We start from the raw sequence: 20,697 nt of genomic DNA on the forward strand, positions 1-20,697 counted from the left end.
CTACTGATGAAAGTGTTTCAGATCCCATGACCTGTTGCTGCCTCACTAATCACTCCATTAATAACAACGCGGGCACACGAAAAGGTCGCTCCGCGGTGTCCGCCACATGGCGACAGGGTCTCTAACCCCCACTCTGTCCGACAGGGTTCTACTTGTTCGCGGTGCTGGCGCACGAGTTGGGACACTCGCTGGGGCTGCAGCACTCCTCCGTGGAGGGCGCGGTCATGAATGCGTGGTACCGCGACGGGCTGGACGCGGAGCACTTCGAGCTCCACGAGGACGACACCTTCGGCATCCAGCAGATCTACGGTGAGCGTCGCCCTCCCTACCGAAAGAGCCCTGACAGCGGGTGGCTCACAGTCAGGTCCCCTCACTAAACGCCCTACGGCCGCTGTCCTTCTGCCATCAGGTCCGCGTGACGGCAGGCTGTGGGCGAAGCTCCCCAAGTACCCCAAGTACCCGGACTACTCGCCGTCGCCCCGGCCGCCGCAGCGCCCTGCCATCGCCCCGCCCGTCGTCCCACCCCCTGCTCTGCCGCCCCTGAGGCCGCACGACCCCGCCCAGCCGGCCAAGTGCAACACGGACTTCGATGCGGCGGCCGTCATCAGGAGGGAAACGTACTTCTTCAAAGGGAAGGTGGGTTCTCATCTGGCCTGTCCCCGGTACTGCCTGTGGGTCGGCGGCAGCCTGGCGGGTAGGCAGCGCCTTGGGCAGCACCACACGGCTGTGCTGCGGGCTTGCCTACCTCCCGGCTGGCCGGAGACTAACATTGCCCCCTTCAACTCCAACTAGAAAAATCCAAGTCAAGAGTTTCAGCAGTCCTTATTAAAGTGCCACTACCATCCCGTACAATCAAAGAAAAGAAAAAAACTAAGCTTTCTGACAGGAATACTTAAATTTGTCATGTCTATTTGCAGTACTTTTGGCGCATACAAGAACAAAACATTCCTGAAGGTCCACATCTGACTGAAAGATTTTGGTATGGTTTTGATAAAAACTACACTCATATTGATGCTGTCTACGAAAGAATTCATGACAATAACATTGTGTTTTTCGTCGGTGAGTAAGTCTTCATCTAAGAAGGAGTTGTTACTCATTGTAGGCCTACTGCTAACAGTGCTGCACATTTACAGGCAAAAAATATTACGTATATAACGGCACCAATTTGATTTCTGGCTATCCAAAACCATTGACCGAGCTTGGTTTGCCACCCACTCTCACTCACATTGACGGAGCCATGGTTTGGGGTCACAACAGTAGAACATATCTCTTCTCTGGAACACTGTTTTGGCGCCTGGATGAAGAAGTGGGAAAAGTAGAATTGGATTACCCGCGGGACATGTCAATGTGGCGTGGTGTGGGTTATAATGTTGATGCAGTTCTCCAGAAACATGGTAAGCTTTCAACAACTTCCAAAAGAAATTTCTACGCTCAAAAGTATTTACAGAATGACTTAACATGAATTTATTGTGCAGGTGTAACCTACTTCTTCAAGAATAAGGGGTACTGGAAATTTGATGATCGCCATATGAGAGTCGAACAGTGCATGCCTAAAAACATAGCAGCCTCCTGGATGGGTTGTAAGGAACCGGAGGGAAAATGGTCTGACTGGGAAGAGAACTATTTGGATATTTTAAGAGACTCAAAGGATTGCTTCTATGACATAGCTGTAAATGATGATGATGGAGATTCCGCAGCATGTCAAGCAATCAATATTGTTGTATTCTGGTTGTCTCTGTTAGTTTCATTTTATTTTGCATTTTAGAACAACAACAATATCAAATCTTTGAACGGATATTTTTTTGCAGTTTTTAAATCTATCAATCTGAAAGTGTATAAGATGTGTAGATAAGTATTTTTCATGTGCCCGACTATAGCTAGCTAGTTGACGGTTTCAACTGTTAAAACAATAAATCAAAGTAAATCTAGATATTAAAACAAGAATATAACTTGTACATGAAAATGGTACTGTGAATGAAAAATAAGCTTATATGTGTTATAAGTAAAATTACTTCTACATGTAATTTTTCAATTGAAATGAGTACCTACAGTATTGATGTAGGAGCACTTTCACAACCCATGTGTTAAAAACTGTCTTAAGCAACCATGTGCTCATGTTTTGCCCTTTGACATAATCATTTTTTGAAGCTCTCTTTAGATATTGTTTCTCATGGTTTCAAAGAGACTTCAACATTCTGTATTTTCATGATGAGGTTTATTACACAAAGTGGTCATGCCATGACATGGATGGTTCTAGTCATAAATATATTTTTTGATCTTTACTTATATAAGATTACATGTTCCAAAGTGAGATAGATAATGTATGTTTTGATCAATTTTGTATGAATTAGCCCATTTTTACCAGTTCAAGATAAGAGATATTCAAGTCTATGCAAAACATGTGTATTACACAATGATTATTACTGTATTGCATTGTTACGTATTGGTACACACCCCTACATTTGTTGGCTGTAGAGTAAACAAAAATTCTTGGATTAGGATTTTGATCATTAAGCTGGAGACCAAGGCGGGCAATGAATGTTCCGGAATGGAAAAGTAATTTAATTTGTTACAATTTCCCATACTTCTGATTTGCACAAGATTGTAGTGAAATTTCTGTTCTGTGACGTCGTGATATAGGGTATGGAAACTGTTCTGGGATTTTTTAATGTGCCAGCATACAACTTTCAAAGCTGCCATTTTACTGTTCAGAGGTTGGCTCTTATGGTCTGTGATTATAGATATATGCACTGGGCAAAAAGAAAAGATGAACATAGGGTGACTTTTCTTTTTTTTTTAATATGCATTTAAATATAATTTGTACATTTATTTATTAAAATTTTTGATATTTGGTTTTATAATTGTGATATAGAACCGTAAGTATTTGTGTACTACTCAACCTTCCTGTGCCTTTCACTTAGAAATTGTGAGAGCAGTAGACCACTTCAGTCCCGTACAGGACTATTGACTTTTTGACATAATAAAGTTGCTTCATTCCAAAGAGGTAATAACTTTAGAACACAAAATGAATTATTCTGCAATGAAGAAAAACATCCCAATCCTTTTATAAACACACTAAATCAAGTTAGAGTGTTAAGTACATCCAGCACCTTATTGAAGTATGGTACGGGAGACCGTAATGGTCTTAAATTTCTCTTAATTCCTAAAAATAAATTATGAAAAATATAGGAATTTAAGGGTCTACAGTATTTTAAATTGCTCACAACGTTAAAAATAAATAAATCATAACTCCACAACACCAGTACTTATGGTACATTTAGTATTTCAGTTCAACGCCTAAGATTAAACAAAGTTCCCCGCAAATGTAAACAGAGTGCTCCTATAACACTGTCACATTTATACATGAAAAACGTAAAGTGTAAACTTGCCGCATGCTGGCCGCTTGCCCAATCTGAAGAAGGTAAAGGCCCAACGTTTTGTAAATTTTAACAGTCTTATTGAAAAAAAAATAATTATATATACATACATTTTTTTTTTAAACAGAGGGAACTTGACTCATGCTGCTTCGATGAAATACAGCACCGGAAAATCAACTCATTCTAGAGTGAAAGACGAAGAACAATCTCAAATTCACTAATGTAGCGCATGGGACAAACATAAATAAAAATAAAGAATTCAAATCTTTCACATTAAGTACAGTAGTAGATTTGCAATGAATTTGAAATATCACAACATGATAAATGCTATTGAAGCATGAGAAATGTGATTTACCGAGAAAATTCAATGTCTTGAAAATATTTACTAGCATTTAAATAGGAACAGTCAATACTCCTTAGTACAACCCCCAGTTACAACAATTTCACATTAAAATGATTTTTTCCGCCGTCCCATGTCATTAGTTTGCTTATTAATGCTATCGGATACAACGATTTCCCCATTATAACGTTTTCGGCCCGTGGTCCCAGTGCACTCGCACTAACGGGAATCGACTGTGCATATTTGTACAGGGGGGGAAAAAATGAACATAGAAAAGTATGGGACTACAAATGGTGAAGGGAAGGTTGAGAGGTTGATCGTTTTCAGTAGTCACCGTTTGTGAACAAGTACAGCAAATAAATGGAACGGCAACATAGACATCACAACAATTTCCATGTCTCAGAACCACCCCAGAGCTCATTCAAAATTTGCACCAAGAAACTTACTAAATGATTCGTCTTCATATTCGCCAGGATTAAGGTTTTTATCACCTTTGGTAGTCTGGAAAAGATATTCTAATTAATTTGAGATAGTTCAAGGGCTACCACAGTAAAGATAATAATGAATTAACTTATACCTCTCTGTATTTCTGTAAGTATAATTTCAAAGGTTCTACATAGTTATCAAATCCTAAATTGGTCATAGCAATTAAAATATCCTCTCCATTGATAGTTTTGCGTTTCTCCATGTGACATCGGTCACTTGCTTCAGAAGTTATGAAGCTTATAAATTCTGATACACACTCCTGGACACATTCTCTAGCATCTTTTGCAATCTAAAAAATAAATAAATCAACATTCTCTAATAATGATGTGGAGTTAAAGTCATTTTTTAAAAAAGATAGTGTATTTAACTGATTGGTACCTTTACTTTTCCTGACTCTGGTATGGCTTTCTTCATAATTTTTGCAACATTTGCAATAGGTAAAAAACGGTCTTGTTCTCGTAGCGGTAACCCACTTTTTTCTCCATCATCGTGGTTTGAATCATCTGTATTTTCTGCAGTCAAAACAGCATCAGGATCATCATCTGTATAGAGAGAAGAACATTTAGTATTGGTGTGTTGATAATAAGCAATTTAAGTTTGAACCAAAATACTGTAAAAGGTCATACCTTCTAAATCGTCTTGAACTAAATAATGTGAGTCTCCTGTCAAGAAGCCTGCTCCCAAATCATCTCCACTTTCACTGTTTTCCATTTTCCTGTACAAACAATAGTGTGTGTTATGAAAGATGCCACAGTCAAGTCACGGATGGTGGACGTCAGTTGCAATGAGGGAGCTATTATAAATGGGCTAAACATTAATCTGCAGGGCAAGGCGGAAACAACTCAGTATCACAAGGAAGAGGCAGGCAAAATAGTAAATTAAGTTAAATTTGTGCGCCAAAATCCAAAACATAACCTTGCTGTAGCCAGATCACTTCGATTAAGTATGAGAAAGTAAACTAGAAAACAATCCTAACTTACTCCTAGTATACGTACAACAAAGAGAGAATTTCAAAAGGTTGAAAACAATCTTGAAAGAGAAGAAATCGTCAAATTGCTTGAAAGTTTGACATTGAAAGACACCTAGACGCAGTTTGTTTACAGCAGGCAGGAGGGTTGTTGTTATCCACAGTCCCACCAGTGTGCGAATAAGGTTATATGCTCAACCTACAACTCTGCAAATAACTATTTTTTCCTCCCTTCGTGGCGTACCCTTTAAAGTTTCATTTGATGGGATAGTATCTATTTCCGCTTTGTTTTCATTATAATTGAAAAAAAAACAAACACTTTCTTTTTAGGGCATTATCCAACAATATACATTATACTATGAAGCAATATTGAGAAGAATGTCATTTTGGCGTTTCAATTTCAATGATCCCGCCCCCAAAACAAAATGAGTACTGGCTGTGCTTCACCGCCGCGCCGCGCCGGTAGAGCGCAGTCGAACTTGCAATGGCGGCTATGTTTTGTGATTGTTGTCTTAGGCCAACAGTGTTGTAAGAAAGTGAATTACCAAGGAATAAACGATACTGTTGACATGTAAGGTTTCAAGCCCAAAGAAGCTGGCTTTTGCCTGCCCGTTTTCTTTTTAAAAGTTTTCTTATCTTCAGTTGATTTACGTAAGTATTGTCACTTCCTGAGTTTGAGGTTAGACATGTAAACATCAGTGGATTATGTTTCTACGCTTTGTTTCACTAACACAGCTGCAAGATGCTAGTTTAACCCCCCAAGGTCCTGCCCAGAAATCTTATCGTCCATTTTTCGCTTCACTGCATACTATGACATGTCAGCAGACGTACTTAAAGTTGTGAATTGTCATTCATGTAGAAAGGTTCTCTGACAGCTTCAGGAATCAGATGCATCCAATTTCTCTGCCAATGTATTGTTTTTCATGAGAATTACTTTGCCAGGGGCTTATTTTGAAAGAGAAATCAAATTTGTGTACCTAATTTACTTATTGTTTTGTGGGATTGGCCATAGACTTTATTTATGTGCATCAGGCTGAAGTAGGGCACAACACCGTGCTCGTGCTGTACGTTGTTGTCCATTCGCTTTTCTTGTTTCCTTCTCATTTTTGTTTGTTACTTTTTCAGATAGCTTTGGAAATGGCTCCTGTACCACTGGAAGGGCAGCAGATGCCCATGATGCCCATGGCAGCTGAAGGACAACGTGGGGGGTCTATAAGCCTTGCTGTTTTAATTGATTTTATTGTTCAGAGGACGTATCATGAACTGACAGTGTTAGCAGAGTTGTAAGTCAAATACAATTTTGATTTCTTTCAAATCCTAGATTGTTTTTTACCATACTTTTAACTAAGTGAATGTTTCATAATTTTCAACTCTTCAAATTTGATGTTTTTAGGCTTCCTAGGAAAACAGATATGGAGAGGAAAATTGAAATTTACAATTTTTCATCAAGAACTCGCCAGTTATTTGTTAGATTGTTAGCCCTCGTGAAATGGGCTAACTCTGCTTCTAAAGTTGACAAGTCTGCTCATATAATGGCATTTCTGGACAAACAATCAATGTTGTTTGTAGATACAGCTGACATGCTGGCTAGAATGGCCAGAGAAACTCTTGTTCATGCCCGTTTGCCGAATTTTCACATACCTGCAGCAGTTGAGGTTTTAACTACAGGCACTTACAGTCGTCTTCCTGTTTGTATTAGAGTAAGTTCCACTATTTTGTTTCTGGAGTTTTAAAAGAGAATTGATCTGTGCCACACCATGATTTTCTTAAATCTCAACTGTCGTGTCTCTAACATTTATACATTTTCCTCTTTAAAATTTCCTCAGGAAAAAATTGTTCCACCAGATCCTATAACTCCCAGTGAAAAGAAAAGTACTCTCCAGAGATTAAACCAGGTCATTCAGCACAGACTTGTAACAGGAAATCTCCTTCCTCAAATGCGAAATTTAAAGGTTTGTGAACAGTATAGTGAACATTCTTGCAACATTATGTTTTATCTCTTTCTTCAACTTCCTAAATTTTTCAATTTTTGTTTTTGTAGATTGATACTGGTAGAGTTACTTTTCATGTGAAGCATGAGTTTGAAGTTTCTTTAACTGTGATGGGAGATGGCCCTAACATTCCATGGCGCCTTCTTGATGTTGAAATTCTTGTAGAGGATAAAGATATTGGAGGTGAGTGACTACAACTCAACAAATCATTAGGAATACCACATTTAATATTTCAAACCTACAATGTGTCTCTCTTTGTCTTGAAGAGGGCAAGGCATTAGTGCATCCCCTGCAGGTGCAGTATGTTCACAAAGTTCTTCAGGCCCGCCTTGCTGATCATCCCAATCCTCTAGATGAGGTGAAGTTTCATTCCTTTTTCAAGTATATTGTAGTTCGCTCTGTTCAATGCTGTGTGCCTTAAGGTTGCTATTTCTTGTGCTTTTACAGGTTTATAGTTGTCTCCACTTTTTTGCTCAAGCCTTGCAGTTGGAAGTTCTCTACTCACAGGCATTAAGACTTAAAAGAGACCGCCTTGAAAATTATGTTCATGTTGATAGTTATGTTCCTGGGCAACATCTTACTATCTTATACTGGCGTGAACTTTCTCAAAAAGAACCTCGCTCTGAGCTGGGTTATAAATTGACTGTTCAAGTTGATCATCATGACAGTGCAAGACCACTTGCTGTTGTGCATTCACCAACTCTAGGACACAACGAGGTATATTTTGTAGTGGTTTCATTTAAATTTTGTATTTGATTGTTTGCTTTTAATAGCTTGCTTACAAATTGCCTCTTAACTTGCGCATTTAGGTTGAAATTGCTGAAAAAGCCATACATTCTGCTGTGCTGTCAGTTGAGAGACTTTTAGTACACACAATTTACGTTCGCTCCAAATCAAGGTTGACAGATTTGAAAACAGAAATCCAAGCTATGTTACCAGGAGTAGAATGCTCCTTAGGCGGTGTACCAGCTGTTCTTAGTGTTCCACTTTTGCAACCTTGTCAACGTGCTGAACAAATGCTCGTGACAGTGGAAACCTACTCAGGAATCCTTCAGTGCTGTGTCCCTCAGTATGAAGCCCCTCTGATGCAAGACTTAAGCAATGCTCTAAATGGTGATCGATCAAAATTGCCAACATTACTCTCAGAGCTCCGTTTTTGGGTTGTACAAAGACGGTGTGAAAAAACTCTTATGCACCTGCCTGTATCTGTCAAAGATCGTTTGCCTCTCATGATGCCTCACGATAATTCAATTGCATCCAGGTAAATACATTTTTTTTTCATTTGCTACATTAAGTTTTCAAAGATAACTTCCTGTATGGTTTTATTTGTAAAAAATTCAATCTAAAAAGATTAATATTTTATTTTTGTTAGACTGGGAAGGCATCACATGCTAGTTCAACTGCACCACCATGCAGGCTCCATTCTTATTGTTGATCTACATGAGAGAAAAGAATCTGTTTTAAATGTGGATTGCGCTTTCTACTTAGCATCAGTTAGAGCTGCATCCATAAATGATGACGATCAAGCTCAAACTGCGTCTTCATCTGAAGAAAATGCTTCAGAAACAGAACCGCCCAAACCATATTTAAAGGTACAGTCAGTTCATTGTTATTGTGATACATGCAACCATTATTATCAAACTTTCTATCTAGTACTTAATCAGTGGTGATCAATCTGATACTGTTTATGCCAATTCTTAGAGCTCATTGCCATTTCCTACAAATTTTTCTTTATTTTTTATAATTTTGCAGGTTTTATCTCTTGTTGAATTTGACACTTTTGTCGCTACTCATGGTCCTTGGACAAATGTGGAGGACCCTGAATCTGCTGGAAAACGGAAACTTGTTGGTTTCCACGACTCACGTCAGAGATCTAAACACCCTGCCTACTTCATACCAGAATTGGCCCACGTTGTTGCCATGTGTGATGAACGAATACCTTTTCTTGGTATAGCCCAAGAGTTTACAAAGAGGGAGATTCCTCATCAAGGGATCCAGGTAGGTAGTTATTTCATCACCGGGAAATGTTTTAGGTATCTTTCTTTTGTTTTTCAACACATTCAAATTATTTATTTATTTTTGAATACTTTGTACAGGTTGAATCTGGTGCAACAGGATTAATGCTCCAACTTGTTACCCTTCCGGCACCTGAAGGTGTTGCTTCTAACAATCCGGAATATTTAGCCTTGTTACGCCGCCTTCTGTCAGTTACCATCCGAGCATGTACTAGAAATCCAGGTCGAGGCTGGGTTATTGAATTTGTGAGTGCTCACTTCTTTTATTTAGTGAATTAAATCCATTGGTTTAATTGAAGCTCTATTAGTATGGTGATTGTTTCCTGTCCTAGGTGTTTGCTGGATCTCCACTTCAGTCTCTGCATCCAAGGGAACAAGGCAACAGACGGCCAGTGTATCTTCACTATGAAATGCTGTCTGTTGACAAATCCTCTAAGACTGTTGATGCATTGCTTGCTGATTGGGAACATATTTATCACATTTTCACAGTACGAAAACCTTATTGTTTCATTTCATTTGAAAGTAATCGGCTGACCTCAAACTATTAGTTTATCAATCTTCCTTACAATTATTTTTTACAGCTGGCAGAAGAATTGTCTAAAAGCTATAAAATAGATAAAATCAACTTACCATCAATTTGCTTAGTTAAGAGTTATAATTATTTAAAGCTTGTACTTGGTTATGGACCAGACAAAGGAGCAACTGTTACAATTCAGTGGCGTAAAGAAAACAAAGTATTGTGCCTGTATTTTGGTGGGTACTCTCTCATTTGTATACTTGTATCTGTTTTTTTTTTTGTTTTTTTTGTGTTTTTTTTTTACTCTTTAATCTTTTTTTCTTTATTCTGTATGATTCTAATTTTAGGAGCCTTGGGACGAGCTGTTGTAGCCCATTCACTCACTCGTAAGCAGTTAATAATGTACTTAAATCAGCACAAAAGTGCAGTTTTATTGGTCCAGCTTCTTCATGAGACATATGAGCCTCTTTCATCGATCTTACACCTGTCATCAACTCTACAACTAGGAATCAATAGTAATGTTAGTGATAATCCAAAATATTCAAACTTTAAAAAAGTAGTTGTAGTATCTACGTTGTTCTAGAAATGTCAAATATCTTTTGTTCTTGCAGAGACCAATGGTACCTGTTCAGACATGGACAATTGTTGCTCAGACTCCCACTTTACTACATCTTGTGTACAATTCAACGTATTGCTTGGAATTAAGAATCAAGGGTAACGGATATGTTAGCATTAGGGATGGTGCTCATTCTATTTTTAGTAGTTCTACTGTCGTTCCTGGTGATCTAATGCCCACGCGTCATTTAAGGGTGAGTTATAAGTTGAACTTGGCCATAAAATAATAATTTGGCTTAGCATGATACTTAAAAACTAAAATTTTATATTATTGTTTCTAGCCTTTCCTGGCAAAGTACGTTACTGAAACTGATGTTGCCAGAAGACGTTCACAATCTGAAGATGAAAATCCTCCCTCTCCTGTGTTATTAGAACAGGAGACTGGAAACATTTTGTCAGGCCGTGGTCCACAGTCACCTGCTAGTCAGAAAGATGGACTTCGTTTCCATCCCCCTCTCACTCCTCCATCTGTTGGTAATCCTCACACCCCTGCAAGCCCACTGACTTCAAACATGCAGGTATGATTATAATTTTTTTTTCTGTTTGAAATGTACCAATATTTTGTACACACACATTCATGGCACCTGTTACCTTCACTTTTGCACAGGGCAATCACCCTAGTTTCGGGTCCTCACCTGCAGCCAACTTCAGCCTTGCATCTCCTCCATCAATTGCTGGGGTCAACCAGTCAGCCTCGCCAGGAGTTGGACTTATGTCTGGTAGCTCGCCCAATCCCCATCCGATGCCAAGTCCATTGGCAATGCCCAGCCCATCACCTCAACCGTCCATGATTGGACACTCACCTGCAGGATCATTCATGGGTGGAGGTAATTTATTTCATTTCGTCCCTCATTTTTTTGCTTTACTACACTAACATTACCATCTAGTTTTATATTGCCAGTTCATAAATTTCTGTCGGCATCTTCAACATTTAAAGTTGTTTTCTTATTCTACTCTCTAGGTCACATGGATGGCAGTCCGTACCCGTCACAAAATATGGCGTCCCCCGCAGCATCTAACTGGCCCAACTCACCCGGTATGCCAATTCCCAGACCGTCCCCAGCACGCTCTGGGCCCGGGCCGCACTCTCAGCACTCCCCTGACCACAAACACAGTCAGCATGTCGACATGTGGCAGTCCCGAGTCTTACCACAGCGCTTCTGGGGAGCCACAGTGCCTACCGTCTTAACTGTTAAGGCCTTTGACGTACTGTGTCGGCCATGTCCTACGCCTCCCGCGGGGCCTAACTCACAGCCTCCGCAGGTACCCCCTGGCACACCAGACTTATGTCCGTTGGAGAGATTCTTGGGTTGCATCTTTATGCTTAGACAGATGCACCGCTTCGTACAATCCGAAGAAACGGTAAAGTTTAACTTTTCTCTCCCTTAGTCTAAATGTGGGACAAACTAATAATTTTCATTCCTCTGCCCCTTTCTCTTTGTTTTTCTCTCAGCTGACTGATTTAAAATCATCTGAGTATGAGCATTTCAAAACCGAAACCCTTCAGTGCCGTCTTATGCTGAACCCCAACCATCGACAGACTCTGCACATGAAGGTTGCATCTCTTGAAAACAAGGAGCAGTGGTCCATGAAAGAAATTGAGGTAGTCTAAATTCTCTGTCAGTGAATATTCATTATATACTTCATCTCGTACTTCAACTGGGTTGTCATTGTTTTCCTCCAGATAATTGAAAAGTTCTGTGAAATGAGGATAGCGTGCCCTCCATTCAAACCTAACTCTCTGTTAGGCCTAGCTCGAATGTTGAACACTCCTTACTTTGTTCTCAAGGACTTCATACAACTTATGAAGTTGGATTTGGTAAACATTTATAAATTTCTTTTACCTAAATCAACATCATTTGTTTTGCCAGGTTTTAATTTTTATTTTATCATAAAATTTTACTTTTAGATGCCTAGTTTAGCTCAGCAAAACAACTTTAAATGGAGCATTCAACTTTGTCTTCGTGTTCCCCCTTCATCAGCTTCACCCATTGTTCCTACAGGACAAGCAGGGGTGCTCATTAGTCGCAGCAAAATCCTCTTCTTTGTAAGTTTTTTTCTTCTTTCTTCTCTCTATATATTTTGTTTTGAATTTAAGTGTTTTTAAATTAACAGTTTTCTTGAAATAACTTTTTTTTTCCAGGTACAACTTACTAGAATTAACCTACCACCTAACATGGGGGAAGGAATGACTCTGGTTCTCCCTCTTGTGTATGACATTGCTGTCCGTAACACTCAAGTAGCAGAGAAGAGGGAACCTGGACCTGCACTTGCTGTGTCTGCTGCTAACCTGCAGTTAAAACGTTTTGCTGAATATTCTGCCACTAACCCAATGGCTCATGATGCCCCATGCACTCTCTTATTAGCAGTAAGGGATCTTCTTACAAACCTAACTCTTCCTAGTGACATCCCTCAGGTAAGTCACACAATTGCTCCTGAGCTCTGTCACTTGAGTCTGCAGCTTGGTTTCCTATTTTTACCTTTAATATATTTTTCAGGTTGGGCCAGGTGGTCCCAATCAGATGCAGAATCCAGTTGGCATGATGCATCCTCCAATGGGCTCTGGCCCTGGCTCTGGCCCAGGAGTTGGGCCAGGTATGGGTGGTATGGCTCCTGGTATGGCACCAGGAATGGGTCCAGGACCAGGAATGGGTCCAGGTATGCCACAAGGTATGGGACCTGGGCCAGGAATGGCTCCCGGCATGCCACAAGGAATGGGACCAGGAATAGGACCAGGCATGGGTCCTGGATTGGGACCAGGTGTTGGAGCAGGGCCTGCTATGGGACCGGGAATGCCCTCTCCCATGGGTCTAGGAATGGGACCCGGACCTGGAATGGGACCAGGACCGGGAATGAGTCCTGGCCCAGGCATGGGCCCTGGAATGACTGGGATGGGTCCAGGCATGGCTCAAGGAATAAGTCCTGGACCTGGGATGGGACCTGCCATGGTACCGGGAATGGGACCCGGTATGGGGCCTGGGCCGGGGATGGGACCTGGAATGGGCCCTCAAATGGGACCTGGAATGGGAGGAATGGGGGCACACATGGGAGGACCCATGGGTGGTTCTATGGGAAATCCAATCAGCGGACCTATGGGACCGGGTGGACCAATGGGAGGTCCAATGGGCCCAGGGGGTTCAATGGGGCCGGGTGGACAGTATCCTGGTGGGCCTATGGGTAATATGGGACAGCACCCTATGATGGGTCCCTGAGCTGAGGGCATGAGATTTGAATTGGTGGACTAAAAGACAAATGTGTGTGCTACATGATTCCATCCAGGTATTAATTAAGTTTGTTGACATTAGAAAAATGATGCTTTGATAGTTGCTTTGGTTGTCTGAGACAGAGGCTGTAACTCTCTTCATTTTCTCTTTTCATTTTGATCTAAAGTACAAAAGTGTGTTGGCTGTAATTTATGAATCTGACAAAGTCCAAAGTTTCATGTGCTGATTTATACGTTTGCTTTGTTTTAGAGTAAAATCAGTTAATATTTAAGGTACTTTACAGACTTAATCACTTTGTGTGGAGCATATAGTACTCACCCTAATAACTTCAGATTTTTTTTGTTGGTTAGACTAAAGTTAGAATTCCAATTGTATGTATTTCTATATATATTTATTTTTTGTTTTTGAATATTTTTAAAAAAGAAACTGGGTATTTGTAAATACTGGTATAGATAATAAATAACTGTCATGACAGGAACTTTGATTTCTTATTTTGAAGTCCTTTTTTTCTTAATGATTTATAAACTATATTTTACATATTGCATAGAGTATAAAATTTATTTACAAAGTTTATGCATAATAATTCAAGTTTGCCTTCTTCTTTGCTTGCACCTCCATGATGGCATCCATGAAATCTTCATGATTTACAGTATTGGCACTGCGACGTAGAGCAATCATACCCTGTCCACAAAAGAGACTAATGTAATACTTCAACTTGAATTAAAGCAGAATAAGATTGAAGTGTGAACAACTTACAGCTTCAACACAGACAGCTTTACACTGGGCTCCATTGAAATCATCAGTGGTCCTTGAAAGTTCTTCAAAGTTCACATCAGGAGATACATTCATCTTCCTGGAGTGAATCTGCATGATACGGGCCCGCGCTTCTTCATTTGGATGAGGAAACTCAATCTTGCGATCCAAGCGCCCTGATCGCAGCAGAGCAGGATCTAGAATATCAACTCGATTTGTGGCTGCTATCACCTTGTAGGAAAATAATTGGTAAGTATGTCTAGTGTAAAAGTAACATTTGAACCACTTGAAAATAAACTAAAGCAACAGGAGCCTTTTTATACACAATATACAAACCTTTATGTCAGTAGTTGAACTAAATCCATCCAACTGATTCAGAAGTTCGAGCATAGTTCTTTGAACTTCTCGATCTCCAGCCTTTTCCGAATCAAAACGCTTAGTTCCAATAGCATCTAGCTCATCAATGAACACAATAGCTGGAGCCTTCTCTTTGGCAAGTGCAAAGGCATCCCTCACAAGCTTAGCTCCATCACCAATGAACATTTGCACCAACTGTGGGCCCGCTAGCTTCAAAAAGGTGGACTTGGTTTGAGCAGCACATGCCCGGGCTAGCAGTGTTTTACCTTAAAAAGAAAAGCAAAAGAAATATTTCACATGAATGGCACTAAAAAAACGAGACATACTTTTTTGACACCACTGTGCTGGTTGGGTACCTGTGCCCGGTGGACCATAGAGAAGAACTCCTTTGGGTGGATGAATTCCCAGATTCACAAATTTCTCCTTGTGTGTCATTGGAAGGACACATGCTTCAATTAACTATATCAAGATAGATTTAAGAAGAGAACAAAAAAGTATTAGTACATAATATCCTAGAGGTAATAGTATAGAGCTGACAAACATAAGTTTAAAATAACAAATAAGTTACAAAGACTTTTGATTTTGGGAATAGAATTTTAAAGTAAGTATTTGAGTGTGCTACAGGAATGCTCCAGCTTATTTACAATTACAAATATCCAGTAAGTTAAATATATTTTTTTTCACACACACCTCTTGGATTTGCTTGTCAAGTCCTCCTATGTCTGAATATTGTTCTGTTGGCCTTTCATCAACTTCCATTGCTTTCACACGTGCATCGTACTCAGCAGGAAGAGTTTCTAAAATTAAATAAGAGTCCTTATTAACTCCTACCAGGTCACCTGGTTTTAGTTTCTCTTCATCCACCAATCCAATAACTGGTAAGAAGTAGGTCTGAAATTCAAATAGATATGTATTTTAAAAACATAGCTTTGAGGTGTTTAAGAGAAATTTTTCTACTAAAATTGATATGAACCTGTCGAGTAGATGTTTTAATAACTGCACATTTGCCTTTCCGCTGAGCATCAAGGTCGACAACAGCCCCTTCCTCTTCAGTCTCCTCTGGGTCAATATCAAGCAGCTGCAAACAGAAATAGAGTTTATTTGATTCCATTCCAGAAATATTTCATATTAAAACAAACCGTGAATGCTTACTTCAATAACATTTGAGACAAGGTAGGGCAAAGTTTTGTTAACTTTAATCTTTTCAGCATTTTCACGAATCTTATCGGTTTGAGACTGAAGCTCATGGGAAATTCTCATTACTTCACTCTTCATTATCTTTACTTCAGTATCCATTAACCGAGTTCTGGAAACAATTTCATCAGTGGACATGCGAAGCACCTCCTCTGCGAGTGCATCCTGGAACAATAGTTCATGCAACTACAATATCATTCATAATAACAAGGAGAGAGATGGAGAGTGACACAGGTTGTGGTATCCCATCTTCCCTACAATAATACAAAATATTTGGTGAAGTGACACATTCAGTAGAGTATTGTGCAGGATGAAACTGTCATGTCATTCTACAGGTAGAAGTACACAAACTTTAAGTGACAGTTTGAAAACAACTAGAGGAAATATATGACTTCTATACATACCTCTCCATCTTCCCAGATGTTATTATCTTCCAAAGAAGCAGAAGCCATGAAGCTTAAGGTTTGAAACTATAAACAACTAAGAAATGTTTTTTCTTCAGTCTTTGCCGTCAGTCAACCTAGAGGCACAGTTTTAGGTTATGTGTTATGTTTTGTGATGTATGACAAACTGGTATTGTGTTCACTGCACTGAATGAGAAAGTCACCGGTCCACAATGGGATTTTCATCTCGGGCGAACGCCTCGTCGCGGCCCCAGACCCACACTCGAAACCTCTACGGTCTGGACCCAACTTCCCCCACCACCGAAATTGGGTATAGTCCGCCACATGTATGAGAAATAAAACAAACAAATTCTTCACAGCAGACAGAGGAAATAATTATGGTACAGATTTGACGATAGTATGTTAATACGCATCGGAAAAGTATTAATTACGGTTATCGCAATATTGGAACATCTTGTTCTCAAATGAGGCTCTTCACAAACCATGTTTAGGGTGAGACCGGTGGAACACTTGCCCTGACCATGGGGCACATAACCTATTCCAGCGTTCTTTATACCACTCATTATTAATGAACGCAAATGCGGAATCGACTAAAAATTTGTTTCTAATAAATGTAAAAAGACTGCAATTGGGAGAATACTTTAAGGTAAATTTCCTCTTTAAATTTTAGAAGCTATGTGGGTTATTCCTGAGCACATCAGCAGAACCGCCAAGTGCACCAAAGCCACAGTCATTCGTAAAACTATATTCGTTAATTGCGTGAAAAATACGGCATAACGTTAAAAATGTCTCGAACTAATCACCATGAGAAATCAGCTCACCAATCATGTCATACATTTGATTTTCCTTAACTTTCCACAGTTTCCAACAAATTTGCAATTTTTTGCAATTTTTGAAAAATTATTGATTTTTTAATGGGCGTCGGTGGAGGTTGTTGTAATATGATGATTCACCAAATTTGACCCCCAAAACATCAAAATTGGCCAAGAAAACTCATAAAAACCCCCACCCGAGGACACCCTTTTCTCGGGTTTGCAGGCAATTTACGCCCAAACTATAGTTCTGACACAAAAATAGTTCAACAACAACATTTTTCAATTCAAAAATCCTATCAAATAAACTTAATTGCACATATGTGCACCCAATGGTTGTCAAAAACAGTTTTCTTTTCGGCCACCTCGTCACCCCTATGCCCAGAGCACATCCTTCCCTCGACTTGAAAGCCCGAAAGTGACTTTTCGATGAAACTCAGATATGACAAAGAATGCGGTTCTGAAACTTTTATGAAACGATAAAGGAACAAATTATTGTCACTTTCAACTTTATAATATTCTTTGTAGGTCAAATAGTTTTACCGCAAATATCATTTTAAAAGTATGGTATGCTGCTGTGCGGGTTGCCTACCCATTCTTCCCCTAAGGCGCCATGCATGGCAGTCATGTACATTGAACCCAGAATAACCAATTTATTGGGCTGAATTCCTACTAGGGTCTTGAAAAAGTGTAAATATTTCGTTTTATGGCATACCATACGCTGAAATTATCGTGATAAAGACACCAAGACAAGCGTAAGTTTCCATTATAGTGCCCCATTATGTAAGTGCCCTGGATCAGTACAATCAAGAGTTCCAAATTCCTTGGGTTTGCCGATTAAGGATCATGTGAAATTACAATTTTTCTGAGTTTTTAAAGTGTTTATTTTTTCATTTTTTTTTTTTATTTTGGAAGACTTTATAGTTTAGACTAAAACTGATTGAACCAGAAAAACACAGCCACTATGTCCTAGACTACCTGCGAAATTGATTGTGTTTATGTTTGTAACATTTCTCTTCGATCAAGGAGATACCTCAATCTTTTCAAAAACTAATATATAATCAGGCATCATAAAATTTCATTATTTTTCAATTACAAATGGAACTATGATGAGCCAGTAAGCCAAATGACACCTGCCAACTTAAAACTTACAGGAAAAAATGTCAGAGTGACTAAATTGTCATAAAAATTAAAAGAATCATTTGACGTCAAATTGATGATCTATCACCAATTTATATATTTTTATATTTTTGACCTGTCTCCGTCACTTGGGCAGAGCAAAAGCAACGAGGCAAAGCAAGTTTAGTAGCAAGCCCTGTATCGTTCAAAGACTAGAATGCAAAAGTGTTCCCTTGAGTTAGATTACAAAGTATTAGTAAAGTTAAATTGTAGAATTTATGAGCACAGTAAATTAATATTCTAGTGGTCAACGACTAGTATAAGATTTTCATTGTGGAGTTATTATCAATGCCACCATACATGACTTTCAATAATGACGCCCACTGCTTCGACACAAACTTTGAAGGCACATTTTATGTTTACCTGCAAATATTTCTCATTTACGTTTTGCACATACTGAGTTCACAATGATTTCAGGCTCTAAAATATTATCTTCGGTTGTCAATAAAAAAAAAACAGTACCCGTGTTCATGGTTTCCTGAAATGTTACCCTCTGTTTGTTTTGTTGGGAGAAAATATATTATGTAGTTGAGCATAATATTAATTTAGAACATTTCGCTAATTCATCTAGAGGACTTGTGATACTTTCTTTAAAGAGGAAAGTAACTCGGCTAACTTTATCACTTTGTTTTCATCATGTAGGAATTATTTTAAATTAAAAAATGGTTTATCACAACTCTGAATTTTAATTCCAACGTATAATCACGTCGCTTGCAGGTTGTTACATTTCAGACAGCAAAGTCCTAACTCCAACAGGAAAACTGGGAAAATAATCCAAATAAACGAGTTGTTGTGATGTTGTGATCCACGGTCCACCATTCCGCGTTCGTTTAATTTTTCATAAGCGTAGAGGAGAATGTACTTTACCCCCCACCACCACGTTTGGGGCCAGCCCCATGTTGGTTCGAGTGTGGGTCTGGAGCGCTATCTCTTTAAGAGATTTTGGGACGAAGGAACGAACGAACGGACGGAACGAACGAACGGACGGACGGACGGAACGATTCAAGTATTTGCAAATGAAGGAGCGAATGAGCGTTAAAACATCTGTAATAGCGACAGAAGGATGATAGATGATGATCTACAGCACAGGAGATGAACTGCTGTTGTTTAATTGCGGTATTTGAGTCGTTGCATTTTGCTCTAACCTCATTCCTTCAATTTCTCCCGCCCACCAGCAGTGGTATGAGAAATTGAAGGAATGAGGTTAGAGCAACGTGCAACGACTCAAATACCGCAATTAAACAACAGCAGTTCATCTCCTGTGCCGTAGATCATCATCTATCGTCCTTCTGTCGCTATTACAGATGTTTTAACGCTCATTCGCTCCTTCATTTGCAAATACTTGAATCGTTCCGTCCGTCCGTCCGTTCGTTCGTTCCGTCCGTTCGTTCGTTCCTTCGTCCCAAAATCTCTTAAAGAGATAGCGCTTGGGGCCACGACGAGACGTTCATCTCGGGCTGGCGACGATCTTTTCGCACCAAAAACAGACATGGTTCATAGTATTTGTCTGAATTTGTGTGAGCAGGGTGGAAATATAGTGAGTCCGTTCCGTAATTGTTATACTCGAGAACAGGACGAGGACGATCTTTTTTTCGCCATTCGCAGTAAGAGGCAGGTTAGTGTGCAACAGTTGAGGTCGAACTAAAACGTTTTACAAATCAGCGTGATAGGGCTAGGGTCCGTTCCTCCGAATTTTTGTAGAGGTTTTGGACTACAGGAGTCAAAATCTTAAGTCTAAATGGACTTGTTACACCCAAAGGTCCGAGACGTCGAAGTCTTTTCACTAAGAGGCACTGTTGTAGAAATCTCTAGGATTTCACGACACGAAGTAACAGTAGCAGTAGTCGTCGTGAAATTAAATCTCCGTGGTGGAACATAGTGCAAAATATTCCGCAGATAGCCTACCACGTGATGAAAAGTTGACGATGACATTTTAACTGTCAAATTCGAATTATGCTTGTTAAAATATGGGCACCCTCCAACTCGTCTCTTTTGACGAGCTTTATTTAGAACGCAAAACTAGAGAGGAAAGTCTTCTGGGAATTCCAAGGTAGATTGTGCTTGTGATTGAAACTTTGTGAAATCACAACAAATTTTTAACGGTGGAGCTCACCCTGGGTTCCTCCTAGCCCTTTGGGCTGCTCCTACCCACCCATCCTCCTTCCTCCCCACTTCGAAGGGGTCCCATACCAGCCAGCCAACTCGTTGTACGGTACCACTTGCCCGCGCCCAACTCGCAGAAACTCGCAAAAACTCACGCCAAAATCGCTCCTACTCTCAAATAGATGGTCCCAACTCATGCCCAACTCGCCAACTCGTTTTATGCACCTATTTTGGAAGTGGGGGACCCCCTTCCCCATGACCCTTGTTACACTGTTAAAAAAAAATCGAAAATTTTACAGGAAAAGTCTGGGTATACCATTTGCCAAGACTTTCTATGGTAAAATTACCATAGTCTGTAAAATT

At 39.7% G+C, this 20,697-nt stretch overlaps 5 protein-coding genes across 7 annotated transcripts in view; 3 read left to right on the forward strand and 2 right to left on the reverse strand.

Moving 5' to 3' along the window:
- Positions 1-137: 137 nt before the first annotated feature.
- Positions 138-3,001, forward strand: LOC113206679 (matrix metalloproteinase-2; the record flags this gene model as incomplete). The annotated part of the gene is made up of 5 exons (XM_052269843.1): positions 138-309; positions 410-636; positions 918-1,059; positions 1,134-1,394; positions 1,476-3,001. Coding segments are annotated over 5 exons (1,092 nt in total), but the record flags the coding sequence as incomplete, so codon positions are not given.
- LOC113206688 (nuclear transcription factor Y subunit beta) lies at positions 2,780-5,359 on the reverse strand. Of its 2 annotated transcripts, none has more exons than XM_026422890.2 (5): positions 5,199-5,359; positions 4,830-4,918; positions 4,582-4,745; positions 4,295-4,492; positions 2,780-4,218 (listed from the first exon to the last, which is right to left on the reverse strand). In XM_026422890.2, exons 2-5 carry the CDS (start codon positions 4,912-4,914, stop codon positions 4,135-4,137), a joined length of 531 nt encoding a protein of 176 aa, XP_026278675.1. In that variant the 5' UTR covers positions 4,915-4,918; positions 5,199-5,359; the 3' UTR covers positions 2,780-4,134. The 2 variants fall into 2 exon arrangements, with proteins under 2 accessions (XP_026278675.1, XP_026278677.1); XM_026422892.2 differs by having other exon boundaries at positions 5,184-5,343.
- A 270-nt stretch (positions 5,360-5,629) lies between these two features.
- On the forward strand, positions 5,630-14,010 carry LOC113206686 (mediator of RNA polymerase II transcription subunit 14). Of its 2 annotated transcripts, none has more exons than XM_026422887.2 (23): positions 5,630-5,821; positions 6,296-6,453; positions 6,564-6,870; positions 6,997-7,122; positions 7,212-7,344; positions 7,428-7,519; positions 7,609-7,878; positions 7,971-8,422; positions 8,534-8,753; positions 8,914-9,159; positions 9,258-9,422; positions 9,509-9,664; positions 9,758-9,929; positions 10,041-10,213; positions 10,305-10,502; positions 10,590-10,826; positions 10,916-11,135; positions 11,270-11,670; positions 11,762-11,911; positions 11,993-12,127; positions 12,218-12,355; positions 12,452-12,724; positions 12,807-14,010. In XM_026422887.2, exons 2-23 carry the CDS (start codon positions 6,308-6,310, stop codon positions 13,518-13,520), a joined length of 5,124 nt encoding a protein of 1,707 aa, XP_026278672.1. In that variant the 5' UTR covers positions 5,630-5,821; positions 6,296-6,307; the 3' UTR covers positions 13,521-14,010. The 2 variants fall into 2 exon arrangements, with proteins under 2 accessions (XP_026278672.1, XP_026278673.1); XM_026422888.2 differs by having other exon boundaries at positions 6,300-6,453.
- LOC113206687 (26S proteasome regulatory subunit 6A-B) lies at positions 14,002-16,428 on the reverse strand. Its single transcript, XM_026422889.2, has 8 exons — positions 16,241-16,428; positions 15,795-16,001; positions 15,616-15,720; positions 15,333-15,533; positions 14,999-15,101; positions 14,622-14,908; positions 14,289-14,516; positions 14,002-14,213 (listed from the first exon to the last, which is right to left on the reverse strand). Exons 1-8 carry the CDS (start codon positions 16,286-16,288, stop codon positions 14,103-14,105), a joined length of 1,290 nt encoding a protein of 429 aa, XP_026278674.1. The 5' UTR covers positions 16,289-16,428; the 3' UTR covers positions 14,002-14,102.
- Positions 16,429-19,180: 2,752 nt separating this feature from the next.
- Positions 19,181-20,697, forward strand: part of LOC127749878 (neuronal acetylcholine receptor subunit alpha-10-like) — a gene marked incomplete in the record, with an annotated part of 140,318 nt that continues 138,801 nt past the window's right edge. The window contains 2 exon segments of the mRNA XM_052269833.1: positions 19,181-19,347; positions 19,536-19,846.

The sequence above is a fragment of the Frankliniella occidentalis genome, unplaced genomic scaffold, assembly GCF_000697945.3.
Source record: "Frankliniella occidentalis isolate FOCC.00 unplaced genomic scaffold, Focc_3.1 Scaffold104, whole genome shotgun sequence".
NCBI lineage: Eukaryota > Metazoa > Arthropoda > Insecta > Thysanoptera > Thripidae > Frankliniella > Frankliniella occidentalis.